Here is a 12807-nt window from a genome sequence, read left to right as displayed (position 1 = left end):
TCAAAGTTAACAAACACCATGGTTAACAAAACTGTTAAACTGGGATCAAGTGGGCACATTCCTAGGTTTATATATGATGTCATGCTAAGCAGCCCACAGCTGAACTTGCAAGTAGTATGAATGATTTTTCAATATATTAAGTATCTCATCTAATGCTAATTTTCTCTCTATAGGCTAACTGTGCTGGGAACAGGTGGCCCTGCTTTCAATTACGGAGGGCTAACATGCCAGTGTGAGGCCTGGATTAGTTCACCTTCTCACAGGGAATTTGCCTCGGTTGGGAATGGATTTATTATGGCTTCACACATGGAACGGAGCTCATGTCAGCTGAGGGCAGTGATACATCATATGATTCAAATTAACCTGCTGTGGACTGTTCCGCAGGGCTGATATTGTGTATTAAAATGACGACATTTTTAAAACAGCTTGAAAGAAACCAGGATTGCTGAAGTGCAATGGTTCCAATTTGTTCCAACTAATCTATCACCTGCTGGAGATATTATTCTAGTGGGTTTCTGGTAGCTGCTATTTTCCAGGTTTCTCCAAACCACTGACCTTGCTAATAGATACAATTGTTGCCTTTGCAAACAGGGGGAAAAAAGCTGGAGAGAGTGCCATGGCGCAGTTTAGTGCATTGCTTTTTATGTGTAACCTTAGATCAAGGGCTGTGCCCCTTGCGGTGTCCGAACTGTGCCAGGGAGGGACTGGCAGGAAAGAGCCCCCCCGCCAGGTGCCCCAGTTCTCACACTGTCTTTCAGTGGGACACGGTATTTCATAGTTTGCGAAGTATCAAGGACTGCAGTTATTTCACACCTAGCCTCACATCTTCCCAAGAAACTGCTGGGGGAAGAAGACTTTGGCATAAACCACCTATATTTTGCATGTATAAGTATTTTAAGGCAATTTGTAAGAAGCTGTACTTCATTAAAATGTTTTGTATCATTTGCATGCAGAAAGAATACATGAAAAAGACAGCTTTTATAGCTAAGAAAGCAGTGTTGATTTAAAAAAAAAACCCAACAACAAAGAAAGAACTAGACAGTAAAGATAATACATTCTGAAAAACTATTAAAACAAGATGGTCATATTTGCTCCTCACCTAATGAATAATATCTAATGCTGAAGCAATAAATACTTCACTTACATGTATTAGACAAGAATTAGACGTACAATCCAGTAAGACTGAATATAAAAGAGAGGGTCATGTAAACTGATGTAGGTGGAATTCAAAAAATTTTAAATAATTAGTTACTGTAGAAAGAGAAAGAATAGTCCTTTAATACATTGTGGGGTTAAAGTTGAGGTCTGTTCCCACAGGCCTGATGATGAATGCTTATTTCTCCTAGGATCCTATTACCTTGAATCTGGAAGAAATATCATTTTTCTTCAGTTGCCAAAAATGTACAAAATAATCAACTCATGTGGCAAGAAGTGCATTAATGTATCCTGTTATTCTCATTTAATTAGTGGTTTCCAAGTTTAGCTACTTGCTGTAGTTTTTTGATCTCCGAGCTAATACGGACTGACAACCTGGTTTCCTGTGTGGTGAAACCATACAATTTTTCTATGGAACACTATCTACTTATCTACTTCAGCTGACAAACTATTTACAAGGAGTACTGGTTTTATCTAACACAGCAAACACTGGGAACTGCTTGCAGATTTTTTCTTTTAATGCTTGCATAGTAGTTTGCATGATAAAACATAGGCATGCTTGATTGTTATATTTGAAATTTAACCTCAGCACACCAACAATGTATTTTGTAAGAAAAATGACATTACAATTAAATCACTGAACTCTGAACACTTAAAATCTATACAGAAAACTCTATAGTTATCACAGCTGCTACATCCCGATTTTTGTGTGCATAGGCACAGCTTAAAAAATGTGCTGACTTTTCAGAAAAGCAGATCAGCTGCACCCAACAGGTAGTACTACTAGTGCATCCAGTGGATTTTAATAATTTACTTACTGGAGTTATAAAACTTATATACATAAATTAATATGGAAACGCACAGCATGTCCTTAGAAAACATGTCAGTTAGTAGCAGCGTTAGTTGCCAAATGTTCACCAAAAAAGAGTAGGCCTTTCGAGGCCTACAATGTGAGCGTACTCCAGCAGTGCCTTTATTTATTCAATTTATTAACTGTGATGTCTCCCATCACAAATATCGTTTGTCTGGTGACCTTACAAGAGCCCTCAGGAGTTTTGGTGAGGTTCTTGTCCTCAATAAACAACTGCCAGCTTAGTGAGGATCCGGTGATGCAGACACTTTCTCCAGGCCTGCTGACGGCCAAGCTACCTCACCCTGGAAGAAGTTGTGGTTAGCGGACTTTCCCCCAGGAGAGTTAGTAACTTATTTTCCAGTAGCCTGCTGAGGAGCTGTCAAGCTTTCATAACTCTTTGCATGCGCTGTTCTGACGCAATTGCATGTGGAAAGCGCCTTCCATTACTCATCCAATGAAACCTCCAGCCCCCAAGGAAGGCTTCTTGGTAAAGGTTAGTTTATTTGAAGAGGATCTCATAGTGGTAACAGCTGAGGTCAGAAAAAACTGCAAAGGAATGCAGAGCTGTTTTGCTATGTTATACCGGCAAAACACTTCATTAAAATTCAGAGTAATTACTGTTGAGTCACATGTAATGATAATTCCAATTAGCAGCAAAATGATGATAAAAAAATTGCCTTTTGTCTAAGAAGATATCCTGGAGGAAATCTCTGAAGTTTTATAGGCTTTGCGAGAATAAACAGACTGAAGTTTATGATGCATTAATTTATGGCTTTTCAGTTCCCTATTTAGCCAAATATCACGGAGGGGAGAGATGTAACATTGATTCAGGATCTGACTGAATTATTGAGAATGGAGTAGACAGAACACTTGTGAATACACAGTTTGCAAGCTGGTACCAACCGCCATGTTTGCTAGTTTTAGTTAGAAGTTTGTGCTACTGACAGGAGAGTGTCAGGGAAACACCTTCAGGTGTGTAATAAATTAAACATTGCACCAGAAAACTTCAGTGAGAACCTTGAGAAAAGGGGAATGCACAGACGAAGGGTCTGGGAATATGGGAATCTGCCAGATGTGGGGAGGGAGGAAACAAAAAAACTGGAAAGAATAAAAACCAAAAAAAAAAAGGATAAAAGAAAACCAATCGGGCAGCAGTGACCAAAAGATTGTAGCCTTGAGAGAGAATACATTTTCCTGTTGGCTTTCCAATAGAACTCAAAAATCCTGACTCTTGATATTCCTCTGCTTTCATCAGCTATCTATAAACACCATTGATATTAGGTGTCTCTACCCCTCTGGTGCTGGTTATGATTAGAATGAAAATCTACTATTATTATCAATTAATCCTTTAGTTCAAATGGCAGTAGAACATGCAGTAGGTCTGAAGGTTCAAAGTCCTATTAATGAAGCCAAATAGGGATCAATATAACAAAAGCTCTGCATCGTCAGCTGGTTTTAAAATCTTCTCTTAAAATAACACTGAAACACTGAAAACCAAAAAAGGGGCAATGGGCTGACATCACTCCAATCTTCAAAAAAGGCAAGAAGGAGGACCCAGGGAACTACAGACCAGTTAGTCTCACCTCTGTCCCTGGGAAGGTAATGGAGCGACTCATTCTGGATGTCCAAACACGTTGAGGAACAGGAGGTTATTGGAAGCAGTCAACATGGATTTACCAAGGGTAAATCATGCTTGACCAATCTGATAGCTTTCTATGATGTTGTAACTGGTTGGCTGGATGAGGGGAGAGTCGCAGATGTTATCTACCTTGACTTTAGCAAGGCTTTTGACACTGTCTCCCATAACATCCTCATTAGGAAGCTGAGGAAGTATGGGCTAGATGAGGTGACAGTGAGGTGGACTGAGAGTTGGCTGCGGGACAGAACTCGGAGGGTTGTGATCAGCGGCACAGAGTCTAGTTGGAGGCCTGTAACCAGCGGTGTCCCCCAGGGGTCAATGCTTGGTCCAATTTTGTTTAATATATTCATTAATGACCTGGATGAGGGGACAGAGTGTATCCTCAGCAAGTTTGCTGATGATACCAAACTGGGTGGGGTGGCTGACACCCCAGAGGGCCGTGCTGCCATCCAGCGTGACCTGGACAGGCTGGAGAGCTGGGCAGAGAAGAACCTAATGAGGTTCAACAAAAGCAAGTGCAAGGTCCTGCACCTGGGGAGGAAGAATGCAAAGCACCAGTATAGGTTAGGGGCGGACCTGCTGGGAAGTAGCTTGGAGGAGAAGGATCTGGGGGTCCTAGTAGACAGTAAATTATCCATGACCCAGCAATGTGCCCTTGTTGCCAAAAAGGCCAATGGAATCCTGGGCTGCATAGGGAAGAGTGTGGCCAGTAGGTCGAAGGAGGTCATTCTCTCCCCCTAATCGGCACTGGTGAGGCCACAACTGGAATACTGTGTCCAATTTTGGGCTCCCCAGTTCAAGAGGGACAGGGAACTGCTGGAGAGAGTCCAGCCAAGGGCAACTAAGATGGTTAAGGGATTGGAGCATCTCCCTTATGAGGAAAGGCTGAGAGAGCTGGGACTCTTTAGCCTGGAGAAGGCTGAGGGGAGACCCTATTATGGCGTACAAGTATCTAAAGGGTGGGTTGAAGGAGGATGGAGCCAGGCTCTTTTCAATGGTTCCAAGTGACAGGACGAGGGGTAGTGGGCACAAGTTAGAACACAGGAAGTTCCGTTCAAATACACGGAAAAACTTCTTTACGGTGAGGGTGACAGAGCACTGGAACAGGCTGCCCAGGGAGGTTGTGGAGTCCCCTTCTCTGGAGATTTTCCAGACCCGCCTGGATGCAGTCCTGAGTAATGTGCTCTAGGCAATCCTGCTTTAGCAGGGGAGTTGGACTAGATGATCTCTAGAGGTCCCTTCCAACTCTGAAAACTCTGAAAATTCTGTGATAATGCTGAGGTTTTTAACATACTTTATTCTTTCCCTGAGATTCCTGCATGCCTGTGTGCAAAAAAAATGGACTTTCAAGTTACTTAACCACAGCATTTATAGTCAGTGGGTAAATATGTATGTCTCGTTCTCTGGTTGATCAATTTGAAATGGTGGGGTCTGATATGCAGAAGCGATTACTGCTTCACCCAAAGACAATATGAACTGTGTTTCCAACATCTAAATTTATATATTTTTAAGTACCTTGGAAAACTAAATTGTGTGGTTTAAATTGGTAACCTTAATATAATGGGAAAATCTTTATTTTCCCTGTGCCTCAGTTGCCTTCCATGAAAAGGTGAAGGCATACTATTACATCACACATGGGAGGGTTGTGGAAGTAAATTGGTATTTCTGAGGTGCTCCTAAAGCAGTAAGCAACGCAGAGGAAATAAGTGATTCTACTGTAGAGCCAGGTTTAGATAGTGTGCTGTAAGACTGTATGAATAGACAACTGAATGAATAGGAAAACCCAGTACTGAAGAGTTGCTCACTAAACGACTGGTAACAGCTCATTCTGCGTGCTGAGTGAAGTAAAGATATTCACGAGAAAAAAAAAGTTACACAATTCAACAAATTATAACAAATATGCATAAGAGAGATGAATTATGATAGCACAAGTAAATGTAAATGTATTTTCTAGCTTCTAATATAACCTCAATTATATTCTACATAGGAACATAGTTATAAACACATAATTCACAAAATAGAGAATGGATTACATACTTCAATTTGCAGAAGTATCTGACACTCTAGAAGTGAAACTTCAAGTCACACTATTTTAAGTAAATGCTAACAAACCTTCATACTACACCACTTATACTCTGTGTTAACTAAAGAAACACAATATCACTCTTTTTTAAGTTTTACAGTATTGACACTATAGATTATAGGAATTTGCAATGTCAGGTATCCAGATTCCAAAGAACCTAAGAGAAGGCAGCTTACAAAAATCTTCAGAAACATTTCAAAAGTCAGCTTTTATGAACATAACTGTAATAAAATTTCAGTTGTTCTAGGACTAGAAGCAGGTAGGTTTCATTCTGCTGGAAATCTGCCTTCTTGAGGAGCAAAATTTCTAAGTTTACCTTGAGAAGAAAATAAATAATTACACCTTAAACCTAGGACTGGTTCAGGACTAACCATTCCTCAACTTTGATTTCAGTTCAGAGTAATTGCTGGAGGAAATGTTCCCATTCATTAGCAAGGAATACAACATTTTTGTGATGATCTAATGTGTGTATATCTACCAATAGATTACATTAGAAAATAGAGATTAAAGTGCAATGTTTACCTGGTCCATTAAGGAAGTCTTTAATTTGCACAGTGATAAGAGGAGGCGGAATACCACTTTTAGCATCTACCTCTCCTGCTACCGTCTGCAACCAAATCTTGCAATAATCCAGAGCTTCTGGTAGAGTCTTCCCAGGATCTACAGGTCATATGATAATGATCATAGTCATTAATAGTAATTAATGATATTCCAGGAATATGATACATAATAAAATGCTACTTACAAAATTGATTAATCAACACATGTGGCAAGAAGTGCATTAAATATAACTGATTAAATAAAAAAGTTTTAAATGTAACACAGTAAATAATATTCCTAATACTACTTTTATACATAGCATTTGCGCTTACAGACAGATGCATGTGTATAACGATGCATACATACACAGGCAAGAGGACAAAGATGTAATTACACAAAATGTAGAAAACCTGCAAAAACGCCAAGTAAAATATGAGTAAAAGACATCAATTACTACAAGATGACCTTAAATAGCACACAATTTTAGCTTTAATTATGACAACACTTAAGGAGTCCTCACAAGAGAATCTGTGCTCAAAACCTGCTATTTATAGACTGTATTTTCATAGCCAGGCAGAGAAAATAATAACGGAAAGATAAATGATGAAGGCTAAAAGACTAGAATGCTACCAGATCTCAGGAATAGAGCATAATGACAATGTGGTTATATCATTCTCTTTGGAGTTTCACTCAATAGCTAATTAGTAGCTATTCTTGCATACCACCTTGAATTGTATTCCTTTGATCCGTTTATAGTATTACAATAGTCCATTAAAATTAATTTCCTCCTTGTCTTCATTTTCCACATATCACGAATGGCAAAATCAGTAGTGTAAAAAGGCTTCTTAATCTTTAGCAACTCATGACCTTCATTATAATAGTCCTCAATTCTGGCACTACTGGTCTTAAATTCTAAATAATCAATTATTCTTTATTATCATGACTGCCATGTTAATTATTGAATGTCTGCCTCATCGTTAATAATTTAAGATTTTCTTGATGTTATTCTCTCCCATTTTCAGTTAATTAAAAGCTGCTATAATTGCTTTATTTGAGTTTTACTGAACAGATTCCTTTCAAGAACAGTATTTACATACCCACTATTATAGTCAACATATGGTATCGTGGTATCACAGTCATATGTGGACCGGGTATATAAAGTCAGCTTTGGAATTTGTATTTCTTGACCTTATCATGTGATTCATATAAAACTTGGCACATATGAACCCTTATGTGATTTCAAAGAACCTACTGAAACCAATTGATCATGACTTTAGATCTATATGGAAAAGATCAAAAGTTAGCACATTCTTCTGTTTTTATTTGATCAATTTTCAGGGAATGACTTTACAGCAGTATTTGTACTGCATGGCATATACATTACAGCCTTTCCTTCCCTTTATTCCTGCTATACATTTATAAAGTCAGCTCTCAACAGTTGTTTAAGAGCTGTCACTGCATACAGCAGATTTGTGTATTTTCCATGTGAACTTCTACATTTTTATGGTTCTTAGCCCTTTCCTTTAATTACACTAACCAGAATGGTGTGGCACACTCCTTTTTCTATAGTAACTGCTTTAGGGAATATCTTGTTTCCTGTATCTGGAGTTTGCCTAGTATACTGAAAATCATCATAATAAAAAAATCTTCATCACCAAAGTGCACATTTTTCCCAAAATATAGTTTTGTAGTCATTCTGAGCAAGGATGTTATCTCTGATTTGGATCTATACTATACTACTTGTTTTGTGCTAGTAGCGCATCATAAATAAGTAATATGCTAATATTTTTCAGAATATATAGTGTAAAACATTCTAAAAACTACTGAATATTGTGCAATGAACATCAAATCAATTAAATTTATCTCTAAGTTATTGTTCCTTCAGAAATATAAGTATAAACATATAGGTGTACCAATATGGGGCAAAATGTTGAAATATGCCATTATTTTGTCTCAGTTCTGAACAGTAATCATCACATGCTGTGTAGAGCAACTTGGATCATCCACCAGCTTTTCCGAAAATCCAGTAAATTTAGTCAAGCATTTCTTTTGCAGAATACATTTCCAGGTATTCCTATTATCCTAAGATGTGTTTATGTTATAAAATACCTAATAATTATCTTAAAGTTGTAGCTGTTTAAAGATGAAAATATCTTTAATGAAAAGAACTTACATAGCAGAAAATCCTTGCGTGACATAATACATTAGCTATACAAACACTGCCCTCAGGGCAATGGGAGTTGCAGCACTTAAGCACAGAATCAAAAAAATAAAGGAGCCATGGGGCTCTCAGGAGATTATTTTGCTCTGTCATGTCCCTAAGGAGTGCAGCACCATCTCCTCTTCGTTACCTGGGGCACTGCAGGACTAGGATACATGAATTCTGGAGAAGGACTCCAGAATTTACAAATTAGGAACACAACACAAGGAAACCTCAGTGCACAAAATTAGCCCAAGTCCAACAAAATATACTACATTTAACCTAGCACTGGCCTTACTGATTTCAAGCATTTGGGCTTTTTTTAGTTATAGAATCATAGAATAGTTTGGGCTGAAAGGGACCTTTACAGGTCATCTAGTCCAAGCCCCTGCAATGAGCGGGATGCCTTCAACTAGATCAGGTTGCTTGGAGCCCTGTCCAACCTGACCTTGAATGCTTCCAGGGATGGGGCACCTACCACCTCTCTGGGCAACCTGTGCCAGTGTTTCACCACCCTCATTGGAAAAAATTTCTTCTTTCTATCTAGCCTAAATCTACCCTCTTTTAGTTTAAAACCACTACCTCTTGTCTTATCGCAACAGGCCCCGCTAAAAAGTTTGTCCCCATCTTTCCTGTAGGCCCCCTTTAAGTACTGAAAGGCTGCAACCAGGTGTCCCTGGAGCCTTCTCTTCTCCAGGCTGAACAACCCCAACTCTCTCAGCCTGTCCTCATCCCTCTGATCATTTTTGTGGCCCTCCTCTGGACCCACTCCAACAGGTTCAAGTGAAACTGTGTTGTTCTGAAACTGAGCTAATTCTGAAAGCAGGACATTTGCATTGACACTATTTTGCATTGGAGGTAATAATCCCAAAGGGTTATGCAAAGAACTAGTTTGAGTTCTAGTCCAAGCCCACGGCATACGGTTAATTTGGGACCTGGGTTACAGACTTGACCATATATCCAAATACACCAGATACAGATCAATAATTAAGTGTTTACATAATGAGAAGAAAGCTAAAATCCAGAGTTTTCAAAACTGGCTATGCTGGTGTATATCTAAAAAACCTGAAAGAACTTCCAAATGGGAGCTATAAAATGTATCTCTGTAGGGCAAATTCATTTACGTCAAAGGTTGAAAGACTGAAATATGTGTGTCTTGATTAAAATACCTTCTAAGGTAGTAAACATCATACGCGTTTTCACAGGATTAAGGATCAGGAAAGGAATAAAACAGTATCAATCAATAAATCCCTATGCCAAGGGAATAGGAATCGTCAGAGAAGCAATTGAATGAAAAAGAAAATTCAGGCTGAAAAGTGAGGAATTCCTGATGGAGAGAGCTGTTAGAAAAAGGACTCTTCTCCCTCAAGGAAATGATGGAAACATTCAGAATGTTTAAAAAATGCACTTGACAGAACACTATAAAATATACAATAGGGAACAATTATGTATCAGCAGGGAACCGGTCTGAATAATCTATTATAATAGGTCATTTCCATTTCCATTTTCTATGATTCTCTCAAAAATCAACACTTAAATTTACAGTTATTTGTATAAAGAAAACGCTGGAGAAAACCCAAGGGACGCATATATAAGTAAAAAGAGAGGCTAGAATTACTCTGCAGCGAGCCGAGAGAGAAAAAAGAAAGGCTTGAGAAGGGAAGAGCAGTGGAGACGGCCAGAAATTCTATCCTCTACACCATGTGAAAAATTTGTCTGTGGCAGCAAAAGAAAAATCGTGAGACAACAATCACAGATCGACAATCAAGACTTTAATTTAAAATCTGTAAGACTGAGAAGCTGTGAGGCCTTCAGTAAGTCTACATTTATGCCCCCCTTCTTATCAGGAAAAAAAATAATCTCTGGCCATTTTTTAATCCACCCAAACATCCAAAGTCTTGCTAAGGTCCAGACCTCAATTCCAAACTTCACAGTTTATGAAGTACCTTCCCAAACTTGACTTGAATTTATAAGCTTTTAATTTCACCTGCTACTCCCTGCCCCCCCCCTTCTCATGTTTAACAGCAGACAGCAACCTCCAAACTTCCAAAGAGAAAGGGGAACGAGGGGAAAGGAAAGGAGGGAGGCAGGAGAAATTTCACATCTTGAGGATTTTTATTCTTCAAAATGTGGTTTTGTTCCAGTTTGTAGCTGAGAGCCAGGGCAGCTCAGTGGGCGTAGCCTGTGGGAAGCTTTAGTGGGGGGCTCAGGGACCCACAGCACCCCAGCAGCCGCCGGGCAGGGGACAGGGCTACCGAGCGTGTGCGCGGGACGGCAACTTGGCCTGTTCCGCTGGAATTTTACCCAGACCAAATGAGCTTTGCAACAAGCTTTTATTTCAATGGATGAATCATATTTTGGTCTGCAGTCAATTTTAAGAGCCAGTACGATGCTGCAATCATCTCTGCGTTTCAAACTCTGAAGTGGAACGTTTGGTCTTATTTTAAAAATGGTTTCCATTGGAATTTAAAGAACACAAGTGGGAAAACATTTCTACTAGCGTACTCACAAGTGCTGTGTCAGGCAGTTCAAAAATCAGCACTTACAGTAACCTGAGGAACGTACATTCCCAGGCCAGCTTGTCTTTACGGGTGGGGGCTGCAACCCCACCCCCCTGACCCTGTCCATGGATGCAGATGTACAGGACAATAAATATACTTGAAGGGGAACAGGTGACACTCAAGCAGAAGTCCCTTAATGCTATGCTAGGAAAGAGCCTTAAATCCTCCCTCTGTCTCGCAGGAAGCACAGGGTAACAGAGAGGCCGTGAATCAGACTTCCTGCCAGAGCCAGCAAGCATTGCCCTCCGTGCAGCCTTGGCTTTCCATTAGATCAGAGGTTACATGTGGTCTCAGCTACTGCATCTGCTCTTCATGGAGCCCCTGCCATCAAAGGCGTGGGTGAAAAAAAAAAAAAAAAAAAAAATTCTGGACGGCCTCACAATGCCTGTTTTTTCAAATGCTTCTTTGGTGGAAGCTGAAGAAATTCCATGCATAACAAATATTTGTTGAGAAATTTCACTCCCTTAAAAAACGGAGCACCACAACCTCCTCTTTGAAAATAAACAAACAAACAAATAGAAAAAAGATTTTTCAAGAATGCCCAGAGCTCAATGCTCAGGAAATGAGGCAATTTTGTATCTGGATTACATTACCTGAAACAAAGCAAATAAAGATTTAAAAAAATATTTATAAAAGCAGCTTATGAGATTACATTAAAAACAATTGCACCCACTTTTATTTAAGTGGAAATGGCCAATGCTCTGTTTGCAAAAACTAACGGTTAGCAGATGCCTTTTTGTTAAATGTAGGATGAGCACTGAATAAAAAAAATGTTGTTTTATAGTATCTTTCAGGCTATTTATACAGAATCTTACAAGTAAACTCAGGGAGCAACTAGTCTTTTTAATGGTGCTTATTAAGCTGTTAATATTTACTCCATTAGTTTATTTACTTTGATTTGAAGTCCCTATACCTGGTGGTAGCATAACTGTAATCAAGCTGTGCAATTACAAAAAAAAATTAAAACACAAATCAAGCAGTCTAGCACAACTGTAATAAAATTGAGCTAACATTTTAATAACCTACTAAGTCTGTTCCTCCTACAAACTTGTTTCATTGCACAAGGAGTCCAGACTTGCCATTGGACTTGGTTGGAGAGAAGGATTGAGGAAATTTAAAGCACAACCATCAGGTCTTTAGCTCCAAGGCAGGCAAATGCTCCCACATCAGACACTGGCCTGATGGAAATAAGCTGCTACTAACTGCTAATTAACACACTAACAATACTTAAGTTTTAAATAGCCTATTTCCTCCTATTTTATTCTTAAGTTCTTATTTCTTTCATGTTTCAGAAAGTAAGCAAAAAAATAACACAGATAGTGACAGAGGAGCCGAGTTCTTTGCATAAAGTTTGCTGGTTTGGCCACTGTGTAATACTCTCTGTCACAAAAAAGAGTGATAGCTTACTGTGCTAGTTCCTGAATTTTAAGCTCTATTTAATTAAAATCTTTCAAAAATAAGAACAAACCTCTTGTCGAAATAAAATATATGTGGCTTCATAACAGTATTAAAAACTTCATTTCTACACATGCTCAAAGCAGCAAATCATCATAAGGTAGTAAGCTTAATTTTGTCACCAGCCCAGGATTAACTATTATTCTCTTTAAAATTCATGCTGGTGCAGTTTTACAGGATAATTTCCCTATTTTATTCAAAGCTTCATAAAACAGACTCTCATCAAACTACCTGTTTACGAACTACTCTTTACCCCAAAGTTTTTTCTGAACTCATGTCCATCAAAAAATACCTTCCTCATTTCACAATAGAATTTTGCAT

General features: G+C 38.9%; 1 protein-coding gene across 1 annotated transcript in view; it reads right to left on the bottom strand.

Moving 5' to 3' along the window:
- VPS13B (vacuolar protein sorting 13 homolog B) overlaps positions 1-12807 on the bottom strand; it is a 499565-nt gene that overhangs the window by 109047 nt on the left and 377711 nt on the right. The window contains exon 35 of the mRNA XM_082499631.1: positions 6253-6390. Coding sequence (XP_082355757.1) covers positions 6253-6390 — 138 coding nt within the window. The remainder of the gene's footprint in view (positions 1-6252; positions 6391-12807) is intronic.

The sequence above is a fragment of the Vanellus vanellus genome (genome assembly GCF_965231255.1).
Source record: "Vanellus vanellus genome assembly, chromosome: 2".
In the NCBI taxonomy this organism is placed as follows: Eukaryota; Metazoa; Chordata; class Aves; order Charadriiformes; family Charadriidae; genus Vanellus; species Vanellus vanellus.
This window is presented reverse-complemented; position numbering and strand designations above follow the sequence as displayed.